The sequence below is a fragment of the Lepidochelys kempii genome, chromosome 9 (assembly GCF_965140285.1).
Source record: "Lepidochelys kempii isolate rLepKem1 chromosome 9, rLepKem1.hap1, whole genome shotgun sequence".
Lineage (NCBI taxonomy): Eukaryota > Metazoa > Chordata > Testudines > Cheloniidae > Lepidochelys > Lepidochelys kempii.
The window spans coordinates 85,424,365-85,451,124 of record NC_136388.1 but is presented as its reverse complement, the minus strand read 5'-3'; the positions used below and the strand labels follow the sequence as shown (position 1 = coordinate 85,451,124).

General features: G+C 45.4%; 1 protein-coding gene across 1 annotated transcript in view; it reads right to left on the bottom strand.

Annotated features, from left to right (window-relative positions):
* The window catches only part of LOC140917759 (synaptotagmin-like protein 2), a 69,312-nt gene extending 44,852 nt beyond the window's left edge, over nt 1-24,460 (bottom strand). The window contains exons 1-2 of the mRNA XM_073361243.2: nt 24,336-24,460; nt 163-721 (exon numbers count right to left, since the gene is read on the bottom strand). Coding sequence (XP_073217344.1) covers nt 163-263 — 101 coding nt within the window. The 5' untranslated portion in view covers nt 264-721; nt 24,336-24,460. The remainder of the gene's footprint in view (nt 1-162; nt 722-24,335) is intronic.
* Nucleotides 24,461-26,760: the final 2,300 nt, after the last annotated feature.

Here is a 26,760-nt window from a genome sequence, read left to right as displayed (position 1 = left end):
AAATAGAAGGATTCTTCACGCTCTGACAGTGAATGGGGGAAAAAAGAACCACTGTAGCCTACAGTCCTCACACATGCACACTGCTGGGAAGTGGGGTGGTGGGGAGATCCTAGGCTGATGAGCCTCACAGATCAGCATTTGTGTGCACTCAAGCTCTCTTACCTGATACGATCACTGTCTTTTTTCTTCAACTCTGCATCTCTCTGCAGAACCTTCATAAGCTTCTCATACTCCTCTTCTGTCAGAAAGCTTAGGTCCAGCATCTTTTCTGTAATGATCTCAAGCCAGCTGGAGCACCAACAGACCAGACCCTATTTGAGAGCCGATTGTGAGGGTGCCATCAGCAGCTCCCTGAGCAGAGGGGCTCAGTGTGCCAAACAGTATTAGAGCTTGAAAGCATGGCTTGGAGGGAAGTTGCATTAAGATTTTGACTCGTACTTCAAGGCACTAAGCAGTTCTCTGGCATGGTTTTCTATACAGAATGCCTGCTTGTGCCAAGAGAAAAAAAAAACCCGCAAAACCTCTCTCCACAGTTATGTTCCTTCCTTTGCCTCACACACAGTCAATCAAATATCCAAATATAGAGATGAGAGCTTCCCACTGGCTTTAGCTGCCTCAGAAGGGATGAAGGACCGACTCCGACATTAGACATCAATCACCAGAACTTCTAGCATGTGTCCTCCTCAGTATAGAAGTCATCTCAAGAGCAGTTCAATTGTCCCTGCAAAGAAATAGCACAGAGATGCCTTTATAGATAAACATGACATATGGTGACTGAATGTGTACATTCGGGGTGTTTATTTGTTCTTAAGCACAAGTCCCATAGCAAGCTGTTCTGTCTTTCTTCCCATCTCTGACAGCTCTCGATACGGTATCAGTCTAACCATGACACAAGCTTATTTTAGTCAGCTTCATGGGAACTGGTAAACAGCTTCCCTAGCAAACTGCTTCTAAAACAAACAGGTAAGAAACACAGGCAAGGTATTAATTCACATCACCTCCATTTCCCCACCTGTAGAAGGAGGTGAATGTCAGACACTTAAGAGATCCAAAAAATGGTTTGTAAGTGCTAACTGTTATCGCTGGTTAATCTACAAAAAGAACCTTAATGCTGCTCATTTAGTAATGTGTGTGCAGGTCTCCTTACACTGCATTTGTATTTGCTATTCAAACAGTAGGATTCTTAAATCATTCTGTGGTCCAGCAGGCACTGAGCACAGAAGTGGGGAGGGAGAGCAGATCACATATTGCTCTGTTACAGTGTGCCCCACGCTCTAGCCAATTTGAGGGTAAAGAGGTCCCTGATCACCTGTAGAGGGAGTTACCTCCAGGTTCTTTCAAATGGAAGGTCACTATGAAGCAGCAGTAAGGGAAATTAAAGGTGGTCTCCAGGTAGTGATGAAAGATGCTCGGTAGATATTACCTCCAGCACAGAATCACCTGCTTTGCACACATGAAAAAAACAAAAACCTGTCTATCCATGGAATATGGTGATTTCTACTCTAGTCCTTTAACGTGCTTTATATTTAAACAGGCAGCTCACAGAACCACATGGAACAAGAGCACTTTTCCCAGTGTTGCCAACCCTTGCGATTTGATCATGAATTTTGTGATATTTGTCATTTCTTAAAGCCTCAGCTTTTGAAGTCAGGTGCTAATGGGAGCAACTCAGCTGTCATTTAAAAGAAAAGGAAAAAAAAAAAAAGATTTCTAGCCCTCATGGTTAGAAAGAAAAACCTGGGGAGAAGAAAAAAAAAAAAAAGAAACGTAAAGGTTCAAAAGCCATAAAATGAACTCAAAAAGGTATTGTTTTTAAAATTCCCTGTCCTAAAAAAAACACACTCAATCTCATAATTTGGAGGGGAAGGGGGGAGAAAGAGGGCTGACTCAAGTTTTATGTATATTTGGGATTGCCAATACCGTTTTTGTCTGACCAACATCATATTTTCTTACCTGTGTTACCAGTAGCACTTTAGAGGATTAAAACAGAAATACTTCAAAAAAATTCACCATTTCTGCATGAAATGTACATTTAATCAGCAGCTTGGTATGAAACTGCACAGAACAATTTCATGTTTGTTTCCAGTCACTTTCCCCTACTGGTTCTCATGCACTATCACAATGATGAGTTTAACCAACATTTCCAGGACATGTTTAAGTTCAAATAAAATGCACCATGAAATATTTGTTACTCTTTATTTTGTCAAAACTTTTATTTAATTTTTAACAAAACCTGAAATTTCGGCCAAAATTACTTGAGAATCTCTCCAGCAATGACTCACGTTTACTCAGCAACCTAATAAACTACGAACAAAAAATTACCTACATATATAAACAAAGCATCTACTAGTTAAAGTGTCCTGTTTTACCCTCTGGAGATTGTATTTTAGTAAATTATTTCATTATGGTATAGGAGGTCAAAAAAGGAAGTTAAAGCCCACCACAAACAAACTGCCAACACCCTCTTTTTGGAAAACAGGTTTAAAAAAACCCCCAAACTACCTGAAGCGTTTACTGTGGAAAAGTTGTTTTGTTTTTAAATTGTGAGAAATCTCCACCTGCTGTTTAGGTAGCTGACTTCAATGCTGTTAAGCCATTGGGACCAGCCATGCAGAAGTAAACAGAAATTATTTGCATAGGAGCTAAGCAAAACTGTCACCTTTATGATTTTAGCCAAAGCATTTCTTGATGTTTGCTCTGCATATTACTACACCTCTGTTGCTGTGGACTCAGGCCTGAAACAGGAAAACCTGCAGTTATTCACCACAGTATTTTAAGATAAGGGCAATAGTGTGTAATTTGTTTACTAGTATCTAGAGGCGCAGTAAACAGGAATAAGATCAACTGACATCAACTGTATGTTATCAGGCAGGAACACTGCATTCTGTAACATATACCGCTTCCATAACATTTCTTACCATAGATGTCCTAGGTCTCATTTGTTCTCTCTCTCTCTCTCATTAAAATACTTTTCTATATTGGAAGTAGTCCTCTCTCCTCCCAAATCTGCTATGGGAGAAGGGTGACAATATGTTGTAATGTTCCCCTATTCAGTAACAACAAGGCCCATCCCTGCATTGATAAAGGGAACGTACTAGATGTTCAAAAGCATCTTTTACATCTAATTACCTTGATAGGAAAATCTCTGAAGGAGAACCTCCTAGAAAGATCAACACGAGGAAGGTTTGTTGTGCAGAGAAATCCAAAGAGGTCAAATTGGAATAGTCTGTTTCCAGGTCCACAGAAACCCCACAAGTTAAGTAGAGCGTGACCAACATGGAGGCGGCTATCTGATATGTCTACTGTCACACTCCTCCTTCCTTAGGGCCATCCTTCCAGGCTGGCTGCAACCTTCACTGCAGTAGCTTCTGTCTCAAGTTCAATGGAGCTGTGCCCATGTATACTAGCTGAGGATCTGGTCCAAAAATCAGCAATCTATTAACTTTCCTCCAATTAGCCCTGCTATCTCTTTGTAACCAATGGCACTGAGCAGACATAATTGGTATGCCCCACACACCAGCTCAAAATCCCAGGACCAAAAAAAAAAAAAAAGGGGGGGAGAGGCCAAACACCTAACTTTCTCTGAAGCATTTTTATGCTTAGAGGGTTAATAAACTGTTGTGACTTGAAGGGAATATATTTGTAATCTTAAGTGCCATGCTAAAGTACATTTAGATCCTCTATGGTCCTGGATCATGCTGGAGAGCTTTTAATTGCTCCTGTGCCTTTTGCGACTTGACTGTTTGCCGTGTGTTATAATTTGTATTGTGTATGCACAACTGAATTACCTCCACCCCGCCCTCCAGGCTAATCTGCTCAGAACTCAAATTACCAGTTTATTCAAGGGTTTGAACAAGGGTGTACAAATAACCACCTGTGTAAAGAAGGCTTAAGGGCTCAATTCTTACTCAGGGAAGTAGTCCAACAGACTACAAATAGAATTTGCAGGAATAAGGATTACTCACGCGCATAAGTGTTATAAGGCTAGACTCTAAAGTACTGTAAGCTATTACCTTCAAGTTATTTTACCTTTTCTTTACAGAGGAGCCTGCTTTCTTCTGGGATTTTTTTTTCTTTTAAATAAACCAGTTTGGGGGAAGACTTGTGTGAAAATGAAGCTCTTATTAGCCTAGTTATGCATGAAACCACTGCTCCTTTTGGAAAGTTGGCTACTAGAGGAGCTGCCTTCTTGTGTATGCTGCGCTCTTCAGCTATGCCAATGGGCTTCTTAAAGAAGTCTAATACAAGCCATTGAGATAAATGGTGCCAGAAGAAGACTGTTGCCAGTTAGCAGTTTACAGACATTTGTCACCTATAGATTATCTACAGGGCACTCCAGTCTCAGATCTCCTTTCACAGTGTACATCCTGTTTCTGAGTGTCGCATGTCTTCTTCCTCAACATTGGTATGTGCCGAGATTAACGATACCACACACTGCAGGCTAAGTGGATTCCATTTATTCTATGGTGCTCTGCATACGAAAGAGAAACTGAGCCAAATTAGAAGCTTTAATCTGCAAATTTGGTGGACAAATCCCATTTCAACAGCCACTGCTAATGCTGGCTGAATATTTGACAAGTCGATACCACACTATCACCTAGATCAGTGGTCTCCAACGTTTTTGGATCACGCACCCACATGGTGCCGCCAAAGAAAGAAGATGGGAAGACCTGCTGCAGGCGTGCAGAGCTGCCGCCGAAGAAAAAAAAGAACGGCAGAGTGCTGTCCAGCGGCGCTCCTTCTGCCACGCACCCCCTGGGATCCTCCGGTGCACTCCCTGGGGTGTGCGCACCCCACTTTGGAGACCACTGACCTAGATCAACACAGTCATCCAGATCTGGACCACACCACCTTACAGAACAAAAATGGGATATGGAACATATACAGTTTTCCATACCAATTCAATAAAGATATAGGAAAATGTCAGTTTAACAAAATAATCTCCATCCTTTGCCTAACACACAACAAAACCAGTAAAAGGAAATAATTGTCCCCTGCAAGACTATTCATGGCAAGGTGAACATAGCAGCATGCTGCAGAGGTCACCTATTCTAGCCTCCCCCCACTACCAAATAACCCGTGACAATGTAACAGAATTACAGACTGTAGTGCACCGAGAGGTAAGCACTTCACAACACATCCATCAGTTGAGATATACCTGGTAGGCTGGGACAAAAACAAGGAAATTGCACCATATTTAAAAGCAGAAGCAATAGTAGCAATTAGCAATACACGTTTGGAAAAGGAAGACATTTGGAAGACTCAATTTGCTTTCATCAGCAGAATTGAAGAAAAAGCCAACCTGTTACTGATAGAAAAAGACCACTTTCTTTAAAGGAGGCAATCTTGAAAACCCATATAAAAGGCTCTAACCATTAAGGACTCGGCCGATGTCCACAGATGTCAATGGAAGTCTTGATAGTGCCATCAGTGGGTATTGGATTGGCCCTAACTGAATTGTTCGATTTCAGCGAAGCAAGATTTGCAGTCCAAGGCAAAACTTCCATTGACTTCAATGGGGCAGAGTTTCACCCTTAGAAGAGATAAGCTCACAAAGACCCATTTCAGGCTCCACCATTGTTGGCAGACATGGAACAGTTCATGGAACATATTACTATTTGTGAAGATCCCAGGCCAGATTCTTTGCTGGTGTAACTCCACTGACTTCAGTAAAATTCTGCCAGCAGAGCCCATAGCCCTCTCGTGGAATTGAGCCCACAAAGACACAGGAGTTCCAGATGGGGCTCTGAAACAGGTGCAAGGCTACCCTTACCCAAGAGAGTCCTGATTGTATTAGTTAGAATTACCACTTCATTCAACAAATCAACCAGAAGACAGACAGGACAACTTGGGAGTGTTTGTCAGGACAAGCTTGAGACACTAACAGGGAGCGAGCTGGGACTGGGAGTTGCTGGCTCTTCCCTAACCCCAGCTGGGCTGTCCTGCACCGTCACATAGCCACACTACTCAAAAAGGGGCATGAGAAATAATGTGTTTTCCATGGTGACAAGAAGCCACAAGGACAACGTGTTTCCAGGATTGCGTCCTCAGCGAGCAACAGCAGGGAATAAAGAGGAACTCAGCACATTCAGGGATGCCCAGATGACACCATTATTACCAACTTGCTGGTTTGTTTCACTGTACTTTGTTCAGCATTTGCACATACAGTTGCACAGACAAAATGGAGCATAGGTATCTTAAAATGAACTGTACAGTGCAGATACAAAGAGCTGCAGAGGGAGAAAGAAAGTAAGTAATAAAGGGAAGGGATTGGGGCTGAGAAGTGAAAGTTCTCAGATGAGATTTAAAATTGAAATGAAAAGAACATGAAGAGGAGACGGGAAGACTGTTAAAAGTGGCCGGCGCTGCACAGAAGAAGGCTCTCACACCACAACTGAAGAGGACACAGTTGGTAGGTAACAGAAGCTGGGAGGGTGGTTACAACAGAGTCTACAGAGAGCAAGAGGTTTTTGCAAATGCAAACAGGCTCCTGAGCTGCCAGGGGAAGCAGAACCTCAGTCAGAGCAACCCTTGGAATCTAAGGGTATGTCTACACTACGAAAGAAGGTTGAATTTATAGAAGTCGATTTTTAGAAAGCGATTTTATACAGTCGATTGTGTGTGTCCCCACTAAGAGCATTAAGTCGGCGGAGTGCATACCAAGGCTAGTGTTGACTTTCGGAGAGTTGCCCTGTGGGTAGCTATCCCACAGTTCCCACAATCTCCGCCGCCCATTGGATTTCTGGGTTAAGCTCCCAATGCCTGATGGGGCAAAAACATTGTCGCGGGTGGTTTTGGGTACGTGTCATCAGTCACCCCTCCCTCCATGAAAGCAAAGGCAGACAATCGTTTTGCGCCTCTTTTCCGTGCAGGCGCCATACTGCTTTCAGCAGACGGTGGAGTAGGGCTGCTAACCGTCATCATTGACCCACCGCTTCTGCTGCCACTCTGCTCTTGTCTCGATAGCGAATTTCTCCAAGTTGTCTCTCATGGGTGCCCGCTTCCGCTGCAACTCTGCTCTCCTGCTCTCATGAATCCACCTTGCTGGATATCAGCCACCGCTTCCGCTGCCACTCTGCTCTCCTAGTGGTCTTGCAGGGCCGTTTCCGCTGCAACTTTGCTCGGCTGCTCTTGTCTCGCCATAACACGGCAAGTGTGCAGCCCACTCAGCTGTTGTGTCCTGGCAGCAGACGGTGCAGTAGGTCTGCAAACCATCGTCACTGAACGACCGCTTCCGCTGCCACTCTGCTCTCCTGCAGACGCCATACCACAGCAAGCATGGAGCCCGCTCAGATCACCACGGCAGTTATGAGCATTGTAAACATCTTGTGCATTATCATGCAGTATATGCATAACCAGAACCCGCAAAAGCAGGTGAGGAGGCGATGGCAGCGTGGTGACAAGATGATGAGGACATGGACACAGACACAGACTTCTCTCAAAGCATGGACCCCGGCAATTTGGCCATCCTGGTGGCAATGGGGCAGGCTTATGCCGTGGACGCCGATTCTGGGCCCGTGAAACAAGCACAGACTGGTGCGACAGCATAGTGTTGTAGGTCTGGGATGATTCCCAGTCGCTGCGAAACTTTCGCATGCGTAAGGGCACTTCCATAGAACTTTGTGACTCGCTTTCCCCTGCCCTGAAGCACAAGAATACCAAGATGAGAGCAGCCCTCACAGTTCACAAGCGAGTGGTGGTAGCCCTCTGGAAGCTTGCAAAGCCAGACAGCTACCAGTCAGTCGGGAATCAATTTGGAGTGGACAAATCTACTGTGGGGGCTGCTGTGATCCAACTAATCAACGTAATTACTAAGCTGCTGCTATCAAGGGTAGCGAGTCTGGGAAATGTGCAGGTCATAGTGGATGACTTTGCTGCAATGGGATTCCCTAACTGTGGTGGGGCCATAGACGGAATGCGTATCCCTATCTTGGGACCGGACCACCAAGGCAGCCAGTACATAAACTGCAAGGGGTACTTTTCAATGGTGCTGCAAGCATTGGTGGATCACAAGGGACGTTTCACCAACATCAAAGTGGGGTGGCTGGGAAAGGTACATGACACTTGCATCTTCTGGAACTCTGGTCTGTTTGAACAGCTGCAGCAAGGGACTTACTTTCCAGACCAGAAAATAACCGTTGGGGATGTTGAAATGCCTACAGTTATCCTTGAGGACCCAGCCTACCCCTTAATGCCATGGCTCATGAAGCTGTACACAGGCAGCCTGGACAGTAGTCAGGAGCTGTTCAACTATAGGCTGAGCAAGTGCAGAATGGTGGTAAAATGTGCATTTGGACATTTAAAAGCACGCTGGTGCAGTTTACTGACTCGGTTAGACCTCAATGAAACCAATATTCCGATTGTTATTACTGCTTGCTGTGTGCTCCACAATCTCTGTGAGAGTAAGGGGGAAGACGTTTATGGCGGGGTGGGAAGTTGAGGCAAATCGCCTGGCCGCTGATTACATGCAGCCAGACACCAGGTTAGAAGAGCACAGCAGGGCGTGCTGCGCATCAGAGAAGCTTTGAAAACCAGTTTCATGGCTGACCAGGCTATGATGTGACAGTTCTATTTGTTTCTCCTTGATGAAAACCCACCCCCTTGGTTACTCTACTTCCCTGTAAGCCAACCGCCCTCCTCTCCCCCTTCCATCACCGGTTGCAGAGGCAATAAAGTCATTGTTGTTTCAAATTCATGCATTCTTTATTAATTCGTCACACAAATAGGGGGATAACTGCCAAGGTAGCCCGGGGGGCGGGGGGAAAGGGGGAGGAGGGAAGCACCTGGTGGGGTGGGGGAGGAGGGAAGGAGAAGGCCACACCGCACTTCTAAACTTCTTGAATGCCAGCCTTCTGCTGCTTGGGCAGTCCTCTGGGGTGGAGTGGTTGGGTGCCTGGGGGCCCCCCTGCCCCGCGTTCTTGGGCATCTGGGTGAGGAGGCTATGGAACTTGGGGAGGAGGGCGGTTGATTACACAGGGGCTGCAGTGGTGGTCTGAGCCTTTCCTGCACCTCAGCCATATGCCGTAGCATATCCGTTTGATCCTCCAGCAGCCTCAATATTGCATTCCGCCTCTTTTCATCATCCTACTGCCACCTCTTCTGTTGCTCCAGCCATCTATCCTCTCGTGTGTCCTTCCTGTCCTTGCGTTCATTTTGTGCTTTCCTGGACTCTGCCATTGCCTGCCTCCACGCATTCTGCTGGGCTCTTTCAGTTTGGGTGGACTTCATGAGCTCAGAGAACATTTCATCACGAGTGTGTTTTTTTCTCCTTCTTATCTGTGCTAGCCTCTAGGACAGAGATGCTAGTTGCAGCGTTGAACATTTGCAGCTGCGGGAGGAAAAAAAGGGAGATTAAAATTGAAAAAGACACATTGGCCATTTAAAAGGAGGGGCTGATGTTTTCGGGTTAATGTGCAGCACAAACCCAACTAACCTCCCCCTCCCCCAATTCTCTGGGATGATCACTTCACCCCTCCCCCCACCGCATGGCTAACAGCCGGGATGATTTCTTTTCAGCCACACGCAAACAGCCCAGCAGGAACAGCCACCTCTGAATGTCCCCTGAATAAAATTCCCCTCTTTCAACCAGGTGACCATGATTGATATCACTCTCCTGAGGATAACACAGAGAAATAAAGAACAGATGTTGTTTGAATGCCAGCAAACACCGGGACCACACACTGCCATGCTTTCTTATGCAAGGATTCCAGACTACATGCTACTGGCCTGCCATGGTAAAGTGTCCTACCATGGAGGATGCAATAAGGCTGCCCTCCCCAGAAATCTTTTGCAAAAGGCTTTGGGAGTACCTCCAGGAGAGCTTCATGGAGATGTCCCTGGAGGATTTCTGTCCCATCCCAAGACACGTTAACAGGCTTTTCCAGTAGCTGTACTGGCCGTGAATGCATCCCAAATCTTCAGGGCAAAGTAATATTAAACACGCTTGCTTTTAAACCGTGTATTATATTTACAAAGGTACACTCACCAGAGCCGCCTTCTCTGCCCTCAAGGTCCAGGAGCCTGGGTTGGGAGGGTATTGGATCCAGGGTGATAAACAGTTCCTGGCTGGCAGGGAGAACGGTTTCTCCGCTTGCCTGGTGTGCACTATCATCTTCCTCGTCCCCAAAATCCTCATCCTTGTTGTGTGAGACTCCCTCCTTGCAGGAGTCCATGTACAGGGGTGGGGCAGTGGTAGAGGCACCCCCTAGAATTGCATGCAGCTCATCATAGACGTGGCATGTCCGGGGCTCTGACCCCGAGCGGGCGTTTACCTCTTGGGTTTTTTGGTAGGCTTGCCTAAGCTCCTTAAGTTTCACACGGCACTGCTGTGGGTCCCTGTGATAGCCTCTGACCTTCATGGATATTTTTTCAAATATTTTGGCATTTCATCTTTTGGAACTGAGTTCTGATAGCATGGATTCATCTCCCCATACAACGGTCAGATCCACTACCTCCCGTTCGGTCCATGCTGGAGCTCTTTTGCAATTCTGGGACTCCATGGTCATCTCTGCTGATGAGATCTGCACGGTCACCTGTGCTGATCAGCTTGCCACACTGGCCAAACAGGAAATGAAATTCAAAAGTTTGCGGGGCTTTTCCTGTCTACCTGGCCAGTGCATCTGAGTTCAGAGTGCTGTCCAGAGCGGTCACAATGGAGCACTGTGGGATAGCTCCCGGAGGCCAATACCGTTGAATTGCGTCCACACTAACCCAAATTCAACCCAGCGATGTCGATTTCAGAGCTAATCCCCTCATCAGGGAGGAGTACAGAAATCGATTTTAAGAGCCTATTAAGTTGACAAAAATGGCTTCTTTGTGCGGATGGGTGCAGAGTTAAATCGATCTAACGCTGCTAAATTCAACCTAAACTTGTAGTGTAGGCCAGGGCTAAGTGATGAGAAACAGGATGACTGCCCTAGACTAGACTTGAGGAGCTATTTGTAAAAGAAAAATACCCAAGGACGTTGTATGACCTGGGGCCAAAATTTAAAAAAAACAAAGGCAATTTTTGTTAGGTCTCCAGTCATTCCCAAAGCCACAATGTCCCTTTATTAACAAAGTGGCTTTATACGGATTAAACCACACACACAAGTAACAATTACAGCTGCATCCATTAAGTTCACTCCCTAGTTTTTGAACTGTGAAACCGCAGTACCTATATTACAGCAATAGGCAGAAACTGTGCAATTGTACTAGTGTAGATCAGTCTTAAGGTCCTTACACTAGTGCTTACACCACTAGTTCCCACCAAAGCTGCTGCACCATTGGTACTATTCTTTCTGATAGAGATTAATAGTCCTCACTGCGTAAGTATGGCCTACAGTCTTTCTTCCTAGATCAGGGGTGGGCAAACCTTTTGTCCCGGGGGCCACATCGGGGTTGGGAAATGGTATGGTGGGCTGCGTAGGGAAGGCTGTGCCTCCGCAAACAGCCTGGCCCCCCGACTGCCCCCCGCAGAACCCCCTACCCCTCCAACTCCCCTGTTCCTTGTTCCCTGACCGCCCCCTCCCGGGACCCCCCGCCCCAATTGTTGTCCCCCCCCTCCCCCCGGGGCCTCCTCCTCTATCCAACCCCCCGCTCCCCGTCTCCTGACCACCCCCGCCCCGAACCTCTGCCCCATCCAACTGCTCCCTGACAGCCCCCCAGGACCTCCTGCCCCTTATCCAACTCCCCCGATCCCCGCCCCCTTACCACGTCGTTCAGAGCGGCAAGACAGGCTTATCTGAAAGTCTGGGAGGTGGGCAGGTGCAAGTCGTGCTGCCCACATGGCAGCACAACTTTGGAGGAGGGGGGGGTCAGCGGGGGAGGGGCTGTGGGCTAGCCTCCCTGGCTGGGAGCTCAGGGGCAGGACGGTCCCACGGGCCATAGTTTGCTCACCTCTGTCCTAGATGCATAAATATACCTGTAGCCATATTAAAAACACATACTGTCTGCTTGCCCCCAGCTTATAGAGCTATGTAGATTGCTTCATATCAGTGGCCTGTCTTCTTCATTATTTACCACTTCATCTGTGATGATTTTATGGTTTCTTCCAGATCCTTAATAAAAGTGTTAAATAGTGTAGGACCAAAAAAACAACCCCACCAGAACACACCCATTCAATGAGGATTCCCCATTTACAGTTACATAATGAGACCCATCAGTTAGCCAGCTTTTAAGCCATTTAATGTGTCATGTTAATTTTATGTCTTTCTAGTTGTTATTTTTAAAAGCAAAATGTCATGCAGTACCAAGCCAACTGCCCTATAGAAATCTAAATATATTATGTCACTGTTAACTTTATCAACCAAACTTGTAATCTCAAAAAAAATATCAAGTTAGTTTGACAGGATCTATTTTCCATAAAGCCATGTTGAATGGCATTAATTACATTACCCTCCTTTAATTCTTTATTAATAGAGTCCAGTATCCACTTTTCCATTATTGTGCTCGGGATTGATGTCAGACTGACAGGCCTGCTTGGGTCATCCCATTTACCCTTTTTAAATATTGGCATAACATTAGCCGTCTTTGAGTCTTCTGTAACTTCCCTGGTGTTTCAAGACTTACTGAACAAAAAAACCCAAATATTAACAGTCCAGTGAGGTCCTCAGCCAGCTCTTTTAAAGCTCTTGAAAGTTATCTGGACCTGCTGATTTAAAAATGACTATTTTTTGTAACTGCTGTTTAACTGCAAGATACAAGTGGAATGGAAAGCATGTTATGGTCCCCCCTCCCAAATCTGGACCAGAAATATTTATTGTAATAGACAAATACCATTGCTGGGGTTTTTTGATCCTAACATACTTAAACTCCTTCTATTGTCCTTAGACAAGGCCAGAGATTTCTAGGCCTGAAGGTATATTAATACAGATGCAAAGTTCCAAACTGCACATACCAGTTTCTTTTTCAAATAAGACCATTTGGGCGGTAGGGAGAGTTGACAGTGTGTCATGCCTAGAATGTAAAATTTAGAGCTTCCTAAACTGCCAACATGAGCACAATCTAGTAGCTAATGCACAGGTCTGGAAGTCAGAATATCTAGATTCTACTCACAACACTATCACTGACTCGGTATGTCTACACAGCCATTAAACACACATGGCTGGCCCATGTCAACCAACTCAGGCTCTCAGGGCTTAGGCTGTGGGGCTGTGAAATTGCAGGGTAGATGTTTGGGCTCGGGCTGGGGCCCAGGTCAGCTGACAAAGGCCAGCCATAGGTGTTTAACTGCTGTGTAGAGCAACCTTCATTATGTGGCCTACGACATGCCCCTAACTCTGTGCCCCAGTTTCTCCCCCCACTGCTATGAAATAGAAAAATATCCCTACTTCACCAGGATGTTGTAAGGTTTAATTCATCTGTATGTGTAAAGTACTTTTTACTTCTTCAGGTGGAGTGCTTCACAGAGGTGCACAATATTCTTTTTAAAATTAAGATACAGCACCAATAGTGACTAAGCCACCTTAGCTTTGGCAAACAAAGAGTGAGTGTAGGCTAGTGTGTGGAAGTTGAATTCAATGTAATAGTTTTCTGAAAAGTTACTACATTAGAAACAACTCTCCTCTCACTCAGACAGCAATATAGTTGCATGAACTGTAATGGAATTACACCCTTGTGAAAGGACAATCATGCCCAGTGTTTGTAATAATAAAACCAAGTGATTGAGTTCTGTAGAAACAGCTGTAGGAATAGCTGATCGGATAAAGAATAAACTTGCAACAAAGAAGGCTGTGTGGTTTTCCACATCAGTCTCCCGTGAGAATGCCTTCTTTACAGCTGTACCTTTTCTGCATTGGTCAAGGCCTACCTGTGAACATCTTTCACCTTTCAGAGTTGCTTCCGTGAGGGGTTTGATTGGTCAAGTTCCCCAGTCTCAAAATGGAAATCCTGCAGCACAGTAATTTATTTACCTCAACTTCCCATGGATTTTTTTTTAAACCCACCTTCTGTACATGACAGAAGTTGTACGTGACCCAATTAGTCATTCCCATTGAAGGCACAAAGATGGGTAAACAGGGAGGCACCAACGGAGGAATGCAGCTCTGACCAGATCAATGGCTTCTTATTTTCAGAACTACTCATGTTACCTTTTTTACCCATATCTCCTGTATCACTTTACTAGACAAGAGTACGACCTTCGGTGGACTCATAGTTTCAGTATTGCCTGCCATTATATATACATACATACACACACTTTCTAATAACACTTGGTATGATTGAGACTCCCAATAACTTATTAATAAAAAAATTCTCTTACATCTCCATAAACAGCTTATACAGGGTGTTCAGTAACAAATGATGTCACTGAGATTAGACCTGGGTGAGATTTCTCAGGTGAAACTTTTTTTTTGGGGGGGGGGGGGAGGAGGGAAAAACATTCAGTGTCAATGAAACATTCTGCAATTCAAATTGCTCAGGTTAAAAAAAAAATTCCTGGGGGGGGAAAAAAAGTCGTCAAAAATTTCTACATTTTACAAATGAATTTTTTTTTTAATAAACAAAAACACAAGATCAAAACAAAACATTCTATTCAATCAAAAATAAATGAAAACATTTCACTGAAGATTTTGAACTGAAAAATTGTTCAGGTAAACCCCAAAACAATCCACAACCCTCCCCACCCCCCACAATTTTCTGGAACTGCCAGTGAACCAAAAAGACTCCAGTTATTTGCACAGCTCTTGCTGAAATGTTCTTCGTAACATGGAAATTGCCATAATGGATCATGCCAATGGTCCATGGTAGTTCAACCTTTGACAGAGACTAGTACAGTAACTCCCCACTTAACATCCTCTAGCTTAACGTTGTTTCAATCTTATGTCCCTGCTCCATTACAGAACATGCTTGTTTAAAGTTGTGCAATGCTCCACTATAATGTCGTTTGGCTGCCTGGTTTGTCCACAGCTGGCAGCCCCCCATGCCTCCCCCCAGCAGCCCCTGCCTGCCAGTGGATCCCATGGATCAGCGTCTTCCCCCTGCTCCCCCCACCTCCTGCCTGCGGCAATCAGCTGGTTTGCAGTGTTCAGGAGGCAGGAGCAAGAACCCCACACAGGCTCCCACTCCCTCCCCTGCCTCCTGAATGCCGCAAACCAGCTGTAACTGGATTTCTAATGCTTCACTAAACTCTACTCATCTCTCTCCTTGAGTGATATTTTGCGGCAGAGAGCTCTGCAGGTTAATTTTGCATTAGACTTATTAAACAGAATTCCTTTTATCAGTGTCAAATGTTGCCTTTTAATTGGCATAGGTGATCCCTGGTTCTTTTATTATGAAAAAGAATATGTAGACCTAATAGGGTTAAATTAAAGAGAACAACCTTATTTTATACACATCAATGCCTTCAAGAAAAAAAAATTACAGGAAAAAGGTGACTCAGAATCCACAAACCAAAACCCATTTTCTGTTAATAAACTGTTAACTGGATGCTTTAGTTTAAATATTTGAGAGTTCTGTTTACTTCATAGGTGGGGAATATTTGCAAAGCTTTTACAGGATGTAGTTCATTGTAACTGTGTAGTGTTAGAACACAAATAAACAAGCACTGCTTACAAGGGATACAGAGTAAACCTCTGCTATTCCCCTTTAATATGCATGGCAGTGTCCCAAATGAAGCTGAGGATGCCAGCATTTTAAAGAACTTGCTATTACTGGAGCCACCCTCTTGTGTCACATGGCTAAGTCTGTTTGGTCTATCAAGTCTTCAGTTTGGAATCCCTTGTAGATGCCAGGGACAGAAGGTGGGTGGGGAGAATGGGGTCGAGATGAAAGTGAAGATGCACTGAAAGTGAAGAAGTTTGGTGGGAAAGTTTGTACAGTGCCCACTGTGTAAGGTAGGTGAGGCAATCTCTTTTGTTGGACCAACTTCAGCTGGTGAGAGAGACAAGCTTTGGAGCCACACAGAGTTCTTCTTCTGCTCCTACACTGCACAAGGACATTTTCTGGACTTTCAGAGAATTTGGATTTACACCTCCAAAATAAAGAGACTTTTCAGAAGACATTCCTCCTGCCACCTTGCAATTACCACTTTTATTAATTGGTAGTATTTCAAAACTCTCCATTCTCATCAGGAGCTCCCCATGAAATCAAGCCCGAGTTCTGTTCTACTTAAACTTCCATTATGGAAACATCTTGTTTTCCCTCACAACACTTAATAATGCCACTCTTCACCAAAGAAGGAAAAAAACCCAACCCCACATCATATCTATGCATTAAATATGTGGTTGCCTGTTTTGTAAGTGCTTCAGAGAAAGTGGAAAATGCCCTTTAAACTGCGTATGCTGTTTATTTGTGAGGCAACTTGAAAAAGGTTGTGTAAAAATAAAATGAAGAGTGCTAGGAAAACATCTGCAGGTGAGATCTTATCAGTACAAAGCCCAGGAATGATTCATTTGAACCACTGCAGAAGGAAGGCATGTATTTAGACAAATCATCTCACATTCCTGTACTTTGGACTTGTCCCCTCCTGTTTGTCCATACTCATCTTTTTTAAACAGTTCGAATCTGCTTTACCATGCCATCTTTAAATAAACAGGATAACGTAAATTACAGACTTGTTCTAATGACGAAACTGCAGGATGGGAGGAGGACGACGACGACGGTTGCTCATTACAACTTTTGACTTTTTCTTGACCCCAACAGACACCTGCACACCCCAGGGCTGCTTCACACCCAGAAGGATTTGCCTTCATTTCCTTTTGCTTATTACACAGTCAGTCTCTTCCCTAACCTCACTTGTTATGAGCTCAAAGGCATAGCAACCTCTTGGCAATCAGAGAACAGGTCAGATCAACCAAGACATTATAACTACACTGTAGTTAAGCCTCTGTCACTGCATGAACTCCCATTGTCATATACCTCATCCCACCAAGCTCTTCAGCAAGTAAGAGTCAGCATTCAGTGAAGAGCATCATAATGGAAGCCCTATTTTCTTCCCAAAAATAGGAATGAAAAAAAAAAAAACACCTTATTTAGCTACTTCTAATGAAGCAGGAGCTCATACCAGGCTGAACACCCTGGGGGCCAATTCCTCCCATACTTCTCAACTTGTCAAGATCTAAAATGTGGGATGCAATGTAATACAAAGACCCAACACACAAAAAGTTAATCATGCAGCAAATTTAGGATGCCATAGGATTCCTTCCGTGTCAATAACTTTCCGTAATCTCAGTTTCATGATTCTTTATTTGTGATGTAAATGACAAGAATGAAAGAGAGGGGATTCCAATGTAGTACGGTGCATAGGTAACTCGGACTAGAACGAGTGACTTGAAATGAGCTACACTTGAAATGAGGTAGGATTCCTTTACATTGTAGAAGTGTTCAGTTCTGGAGTTAAGTCCAGACCTAGTGCTGTTTTAGATATTGGACAGACATTAAATATTTAAGGCTTCAAAAGAAAAAACAAACGCTTTCACTTTCATTTCTTACCTTGCAAATCCCTGAACTGCATGTACAGTATTCGAGTTAGCTATGGTTACACCCTTTCCTAGCAGACATTCTTCTGTGGGAAAACAAATCCGTACAGGGGAATATTTTTGAACAAATCAGCTCATTTTCTAAGTTTGATGCAACTCTCCAATACAAACACAAACTCAATCACGCATTCATTTACTGGAGCAGGTTTCATTTGATCAGGCTGGATGGGGAGAGCTGGTAGGACACACATTTTTGGCAGTGCTTGTTAACCAAGAACATGGAAAAACAAAACACTTGGGCCCATTCCCTCCCTTCCTCAATGCTCCACTGTTACTTCAAAAGTCCCCAAGTTAGAGTCCATCCAGTGAAGTGTGATCCACAATATCTAAAAGGGCAGTGCAGCTCACACAACAGGAAAGGGTCAGACTGACTTTCAGACTGAAATGCAAAATAAGTGCAACATTCATTACATAGCGAAAGCCAAGTTGTCCCCACATTAAGGCCTTGTTTACACTAGAAAACTAAATTAGCTTAACCAAAGGTGTGATTTTAAACAGGTTCAGGTAAACTGGTGCAAACTCCTGTGAGATGCTCATTTCAGTTTTGCTTAAGACGTTTAAGTTTCTGATTTAAACCAAGCTGAAATTCAAACAAGGATTGCAACCAGTTGAAATCAGTTTAGTAACTAATTTAGGTTGAACAACTGGTATGACTTTTCTGTCTAGCCAAGATGTTCTTTACATCTGTGTAACCCAACAGACATGCATTAATGTTCCAGAGAGATGGGGAACAGGACATTTCAGATCACAACTGGTTCACTTGCGTCATTGAATAAACTTTCTTTATTTTTGAGTGTTCACATGGAAAGCTGTTGTCCTCTAAAACCTTTTATTTGAATGGCAGTGGCCAAAATTCTGCTGTCAGTTCCCCCCATTGCAATCCCATTGACCTAATTTACTACTGCAGTGCAAAACTGCACCATATATTGGACTGGGGCCTACTGTCCCCTTCCACAGAGAAGCCTACAATAGAGACAAATCCCGTTGCAAACTTTGAGATGAGCCTGGCCAGTTTCCTCTGAATTGGCTCTCTGCAGCAGGGGAGAGCTGAAGGAGATCTTGTAGTGCAAGCTAGTTACAGAGGCCTATACACACTGCTTCTCAAGTTCTTCTCCATGGGTGTGCATGTCTGTCAGGAACCATGCTTGTGTGTGTTCTCCACAAACAGCTGTCCCAAATCTGCCCTCAGGGAAGTTTCAATTTGTAGAGAGAGAAACTGCATCAGATAATGGTGATGAGGTCAAGACTGCCATTCTCTTCTATCCTCCCCATCACCTACAGAGTAGCCAGGAAGGGGCTACCAAGGGGGAAGCATGCAACAGCAGAACTATTCCCTCATTCTGTATTTGGGGACCTAGTTCCATTGGCTTGGATTACTCTTCCCACATGGTAACAAGAGGCGGCCTGGAGTCCTGCCCATATTTACACACCTGCCACCCCAGTGACAGTTGGCCCAGGGTTCCAAGGTATAGTAAGTGCAAAGGGTTGCACAATTATAAGGGCAAATTGGGGCATATACTGGATGATGCACATTATTGTGCATTGTAGCATTAAATTAACGCAATAGGGTTGCACAGGGGGAACTGAGGGTGTAATTGCTCAATGTCAACAGCTTGCAATGAAGTGAGCTTATTCAAGTACACAGATGGCATATTTGTCAGTGTAACAGGATAGCCATTGAAAGTGAATATCAGTAAATTGTTGTCCTGATCTATAATGTCGTCTCTGCCCCCCCCCAAAGATTAATTGTTCCATTAGATTTAAGCTATAGAACATTGATTCCCAAACTGGGGGGCATGAAAAAATTCCCAGGGGGGTGCGAGCCTGCCTGGCCCTTGAGCTCCCGGCAGCTAGCCCCCAGCCCCTTCCCTCCTGTCCACCTTCCCCCGCAGCTACACCACTGCATGGGCAGTGCAGCTTGCACCCACCCACCTCCCAGGCTTTCCAATAAGCCAGTCCTGCTGCTCTGAGCAGCCTGGTAAGGGGGCAGGGAGCGGGGCGAGGTGGGATTGGATAAGGGGCAGGAGGTCCCAGGAGGGCAGTCAGGGGACAGGGAGCAGCTGGATGGGGCGGAAGTTTGGGAAGGGGGCAGTCAGGAGACGGGGGGCTGGATAGGCATGGGAGTCCCAGGCAGGCATGGGAGTCTCAGGGGGTAGGGGGGTAGATAGGGGTCAGGGCAGTCAGGAGATGGGAGGGGAGTCCCCAGGGGGTGGGGGTTCTGGGAGGGAGCAGGCAGGGGACAAGGAGCAGGGGGGATTGGATAGGGTGTGGGATCCCAGGGGGGCAGTTAGGGGTGAGGGGTCCTGGGAGGGGGTGGTCAAGGGACAAGGATCGGGGGGGGTGTTGGATGATGGTAAAGGAGAGGTGGGGGGCATGAGGGTTTCTCAAAAATTAAGAAGGGGGCGTGATGTTGAAAAGTTTGGGAACCACTGCTATAAAAGGTTATTTGATGTTGATTCCACAATCAACAAGATCAGTTCTTACAGCTCTGTACAGATCTGCAGTTTACTGACAACGGCGGAAAGGGCTTTTATTCACTTTGACCTTACTACCACATTACTTAGATAATTTGTTACTGTTCCATTCTTCCCATAACCTTTTCAATTGTAGATAACAGTATTGATTTAAAATGCGATGAAAGCATGCTTGCCCTACAATGAACACATTGTCCTTGCTGTGCCGTATTGTGTGTCTTCTAAGGGCTGCCTACTTGCAAACTATTGGGGGGTGGGACCTTTTGACTCAGTGTTGCAGGCTCATTAAATGGACAGGGTCAATTAGTTTGGGGCAGTGGTTCTAATTTTTTTATTTGTGTACCCCCTAAAAGATTTCAAATTTGGACCATCTGTGGACTCCAGGGGTCTGCGGACTTCAGATTGAAAACCACTGACTTAGGGTGTAAAAACAACAAAAACACACCACAACCAACCAACAAACAAAAAAACCCATAGATTTACACTTCAACTACAGAGCCATATGGGCCCCATGTAGGGGACCGGAAACTCAGGGAGGGCCCCCTTTGTGGAGTTCTTCCATGAGGGAGGGAAGGAAGCAGGAGAGTCAATCCTCAAAACCAGCAAATCTCCCCCCCAAGATCCATGAGGAACATGTGGAAGACAGGGCCATCTTCATGGAGGATCTGTGACTGTCCAGGCTCCTGTCGACAACAGCTCCTTCAGAACAATCCCTCTTCCCCTGAGAACGGGGGGTTATCCCATTCCCCCCCTCCATGTGTATATGAGCAAGTTAAATGCTGAATGAGTAACTATGAACTTACTCACAAAAAGTTTGGTGTCCTGCTACATCTAGGCCACCCTGACTGTGTCCTGTCCCCTCTCTTCTCTCTCACCCCAAAATGATCATTTGTGGGGGTTGGGAAGTGAAGAACAATGCCATACGTAGCCTGTCCCTTGAGTGCCCTGACAGAAGCAGAGGGTACAACGTAGCTTTTGTGATCTGGCTGGGGAGGTGAGCTTGATTCTAAATAGGATATTCACTGCTAAGGAAAAAATACATTATTATTAATAAAATTAATGGGAATAGCCAAAAATAGACATTACTCATACAGAACCATTGTTTACATAGAGTGATCAGCTGCAGAGGGAACAGAAATTGCCAGCACAGAGTAGGGCTTATTATTACTCACAACAATGGAGCATGAACAAGGAAGTAAATAAAACAGGCCCAGAGGAATTAAGGATCACAGGATAGAGGGAAGGCCTAGGAAGACAAAAGGAGCAGGAGAAATCCAGTGGGGGGCGTGGGGGGGGGAAAGAGTTCTTCTATTCCAGGTTCTAAGAAATTTCTGAAACAATACAAAGCAGAAAAACAACAAGACAGTGTATTAGACAGCATCCCTTAGAAATAGCTATTGATGTAGCTATCAGGGAGATCCACCTACATGATAAAAATCTCTGTATTTTAGGAGAAACCCCCTGGAATGTTTTTCCTACTATTCCAAACGCATCTTGGGACTTTCTTTTTTTGGTTGCTGTTGATTCCCCCCCCCGGCAACCATGCTTGCCTCAATCTTATTCTTGATACTGGCCATAAACCATTCTTTAGAATGGATTGCCAAAGGCCTTGACAACAACTCAAAGTAAGTTTTATTTAGGAGGTATGATTTAATGGAATGAAAATTTGTACGTCCGTAGTGCTGACCATGTTCATGAGAAGTCAAAAAACCAAAAGACATGACATCATTGTTCTTGTACAGTGACAACGCATTTGGAATTTGTAACAATATGAAATCATATAGGGCCTGATCTAAGTCTCAGTGAAGTTAATGGAAAGACTCTCATTGACTTAAGTGGTAGTGAGAGCAGACCTATACTGTACTTTTATTGTAAGATACAGTTCCTTATCCCACATACATCATATATATGTATACTATAGTAGACTGTCAAAGTCTGCAATGATACAGTCTCTCTATAGAATAGTGACAGTATTTCTATAATCACTTAACAATGCTTCGAAGTTAGGATCTTGACAAATGTCACACAGGAAGACAGCAATAGACCAGGGAATAGAACTCTGGAGTGCTGATTCCCTATCTTTATCCACGGAATCATACTGCCTCAGGATACATCAGGATTTGCAAGCCAACATTTTTTGCAACCAGTGAAACAAATACAGGGCCCTTTGCTGTATGCAAAAACAAGAGGGTCATACCAACTACCACACACACACACACACTCGGTTAAACTTCTAACATTAAGGCAAATTCTCATAATCAACTTCTAACACTAAAGTTTAAAGCCACCTTTGCAACACCCAGATTTTAGGCTGCTAACAGGGCTAAAAAGGCTTCTGGCATAAATTAAAACAGTTGTGGGGTGCTCTAATTTATGTCAGCCTCCCCATGGCTGCCTATGGGCTGCACAGAAGCCCCGTGTCCCTGGGGTGATAAGCACAAGCCACACACACCCTCCCACCCCTAGCATAACCCCTGCACTGGAGCCTGTGAGGGGACGCATAGAACATTTACAGGTTTCAGAGTAACAGCCGTGTTAGTCTGTATTCGCAAAAAGAAAAGGAGTACTTGTGGCACCTTAGAGACTAACCAATTTATTAGAGCATAAGCTTTCGAAAGCTTATGCTCTAATAAATTGGTTAGTCTCTAAGGTGCCACAAGTACTCCTTTTCATAGAACATTTACAGTAGCCGTATTCTGCTGAGCCCAGGGCATACTGTGGTCCTGGAATGGCACACAGGGGCCAGAATCAGTCCCATTATTCTTCCTTGTTGTTAAATCAGATATTCTTGCCAGGCCACCTTGATCTGATTTTCTTGCTAACCCTGACTGCCATTCATTTTATTCCACCCATGCACATTTTCCTGAACCATCTTCAAGATATTTTCTCTTATATCAGGGAGCACATGTTTCTGCATTCTGGACTGAGGAACGACATACCTGCTGACAAAGTTACTTTGCTATTATCTCTGATCTCCAGAAAGCAGGATTTGTTAATCCACATTGTGACAACTATTAAAATCAACATGATTTTGTAGATGCACAAGCATCACATTTGCAGTTGAGATAGGATTAAGTGGCAATAAAACAGTAGCGGGTGTTTGTGGAAATAGCAGACAATCTCAATGGCAACCTGTTTCCTGGTGACCAATACACTCTTCGTACTTTGTTTAAAAGTGGATTGGTTTGTCATTCCCCCCCACACACCCTTCCCTTTTCCCAAAAGCAACATGAATTTCAAAGTTTGGATTGTTAACTTGCAGAGAGCAGAATGTCTCCAATTTTCTGCAGATAACTCACAGATCGGCTGAGCTCTCCCTTTTCTCTTCTGGCCATATCTGCTGGATGGTAACTTGTAATACTTTTTAAAAGGACAACCTTCAACTTTTCAAATAAATATGCTCCATTCAGTGCATATTAATTATAGTGAAAGATGAGTGAGGCTGAACAGAAAAATGGATTTCAGTTTCAACCTTTCTTCCCCACAAAGTTTGGGGCTGATCATAAACTAGATTTACTTCAACTCAGAGATAAGCAAGGCAGCTGCAAAGCTGGGATCAGCGGTCTGATTCCAAAGACCTCCACTCCCAAAGTTTAGGGGGCATTTGGATCTGGACCTGTCCATGGTATACTTGTTTTCAAAGGAAAAAAAGTTTACATAAACTTTATTAATCTAGCCAATTAGAAAAAAAAAAGTTATAAGCTAGGTTCGGGCAGTGTCCTTGAATCCCCATTTCCATTTCTGTAGTTTTACAAACACATTTTCCTGCTTTTAAAGATATTTTTCCTCTCCCCTGTTGCAGTGGGAACTACTCACATAAACAAACATAGGGCGCGGGGAAGCGGGGACAGTAAATTAAGGCCCTGATCCTGAGATCGGGGTTGCTGGCATGCACCTAATTACAGGATCAGGGCCTAAGGGGAGAAAACAGACGTGGACTACACAGAAAGGGCCTGATCATGTCCTTCCTTGAACCTCAGGGAGCCGTTTACACCTGTGCGAAGTGGGCACGAAACTCCAGTGTTCTGATCCGGTACCATTTTACACCCGGTTTGCACAGGCGTAAACAGCACAAGCCGGTGCGCGCCGACGGCGAGTCACCCCAGTAGGTGCTGGCCGGTGCACCAGGTACACGAACGGGACACAAAGTAAGGATCCGAGTGTGTGTGGTGGGGGGTGATTTCGGACAAATGGGGTCAGGCTGATGGCGCTTCTCCCGGGGCAGCCAGCGAGCCTGGCGCGGCTCGGATGCATCCTCGACCCCACTTGCCAGTGCCGGGGTCGCAAGCAGCTGCCCAGCCGCTCCAGAGCCGGTGCAGGGCACTCGCCGGGGCGCAGGCTCCCTGGGAAGCCGGGCACCTGGCAGCGGCTCCGCCCGAGCGCGGGCGGGCGCGGAGTCTCTTACCTGGCGGGCGGCGCGGGGCAGAGGCGGCTGGGCGCGCGCGCGCGCGCGGCTCTCCCCCGGGGAGCTCATCGCACCGGCAGCAGCGGGACAGCAGCTGAGCCCCGTGCCCGGGCAGCCGGCAAACCCGGACTGGATCTCGCACGCGCCCTGCCCCGTACTAGTGCTGTGCCTAGGCTCCCGCCCCTTATAAAACCCGGACTGGATCCCAGCCCAGTGACCAGAACAGCTGCTGGGCCCAGGCCCCAGCAGCCTGAAAACCTGGCCTGGATCCTTACATAGTGACCCACCCGAGTTCCCCCAGGGCTCACACACAGCGCACCTATTCGACCCACAGGGCACCCTGCCCAAGGACTGGCAGCCTTCATGCCAGCCGAACCAGCCTCCAACAGGGAACTGAAAAACCTGGAGGTCCCTCTGCCTGGCTACCGTAACGGACCCCTGATGCAGGGTGTCACACCGGTGTTGTGATACCCCAGCCCCCATGTGCCTAGGAAAGTGCTGGGTCCACCATGAGCTTGGAGGCAAGTGTTGTAAGTACTCCATGCTCTACAGGCCCTGCCTGCGGAAGCGGGGGGTCCCCATAAACTGTCACCGAGTCTGAGGACTAACAAAGGGTTCATTAACTGGGGCTGCCATAAGCTAACGATGCTTATGCCCTTGGCACAATTAACAGTCACAAGCAAAAGAAGGACCAATGGTGCCTAGCCAGCCCCTAGGGACAGCCCAGTCGAGGGGTGTGAAGATGGGGCTCCTCTGGCCTTGTGGCAGTGATACACCCTCCCAGGATCAATCACGCACTAGCTTGCAGATCCTTGGCCAGGGCTCCATTCTTCTGTCCATCTTCTTTAGACTCATCCACACAAACCCCCTCTTTAGCAGGCTGCTCCCAAACATCGGCCTGACATGGCTGCCGCTGATTCCCTGTCAGCCTTTCAGGCCAGGTCCCCCAGCTGCCCATATTCTCTTCCCAGCCAGCTGCTAGGCTGCTACTCCTGCCCATCTCCAAAACCTTGGTCCCCTCTGACCATATGTTGTACTTCCCTTTCATGAACAGGAGGGACCATGGAGTCCTCTCCCAGCTGGGTGTGAATCTGCGAGCCAACAGTACCCAGCAGTGAGCCCGTGGGTTCAGGATTTTTCTGTCATCAAACACATTTATGCATTATTATTATTATTATTATTTTAAACCAGGAGACTAATATTAAGTGAACATGGACAAGTGTGAGGCATAAGAGCTGTCTTCCTTATGGTCCTGCCAGTGTCTCTGTTCCCTTTTAGGCAACATCATTTTCAGAGGAGTAGTTCATGCATTGTTTCACGTGGGAGGCATCATTCTTAAAGGCGCTGAGGTTTTGGAGGCAACATTGAGAACCTGGGAACTCCAAAGCAGCCTGATGCTGAGGCTAACGGCCTGATATTAGGCATGTATGATGCCAAGTCTTCTCCTTCTACTCATACTCATTGTTCCAAGGTACCTCTAAAACAAACAGGAGATACAGCTCATTGCTGTCCAGTGGGCTTAGTGAAATGGTGTTTGGAGCCCAATCCTCAGTGAGACGGTCCAAAATCCACTGCCTCAGCAACTGGCATTCTTGCTGGCAGACTCAGAAGAGAGGCCAAGGGGTGAATGGACTTGGAGACTGGACTAGCTCTGCCAGTGTCCAGCTACATGCTGTGTGAGGAAGAATTATTTCTAACCATACCCCCTTTTAATATTAGTTAAAATACAGTTATTCATTTAGACTGAGATTTTCAAAGCCTCCTAATGGATCCACATCTTCTCGGCAGCTTTGAAAATCTCAGCATGATGTTTTAGTGAGAAATACTGGCTATTGGTCCAGTTCAATAGCCGTTACTCATATAAGTAGATCGACTGATTCACTCGTCAGAGCAAGGGCTGCAAAAAGAGACCCTATGTGCAGAAAGGCCTTGTTCTGATACCACTTACTAACATTCAGCTGTGAGTTTTCATAAATATGGAGACCCAGAATTCACATATTGCTGCATTTTTCAGAGTAATTATTACAAAATCAACATGAAAAACCTCCCTTCTCCTGATGCTCTGTTGTAGCTGCACCGTCTTTTTGTTCCTAAATTAAGGCCAGTTGCCAGTTCCACATCATAACTGGCCTGTTGATGACTATAATTTATGCAAGTCATCTAGGAAGTTTCTGCTTCCTACTCAGGGTAAGGTTCTGCATGGTGCTGAGCACTTCCTGGGAATGATGACTCCACAGATCCTAATGAGGTCAACGGGAGAGAAGGATGCCCTTAAACCCTTTCAGATTTAGACTGTATTTATCATTTTTCTTTATTATGTCATTTTTAAAGAAAAAAATATACCTGAACAGGTGAATGTTGCAGTTATTTCCATTGCCAATAGAATCAAAACTGACTCAGAAATTTAACATATAACATGAAAACA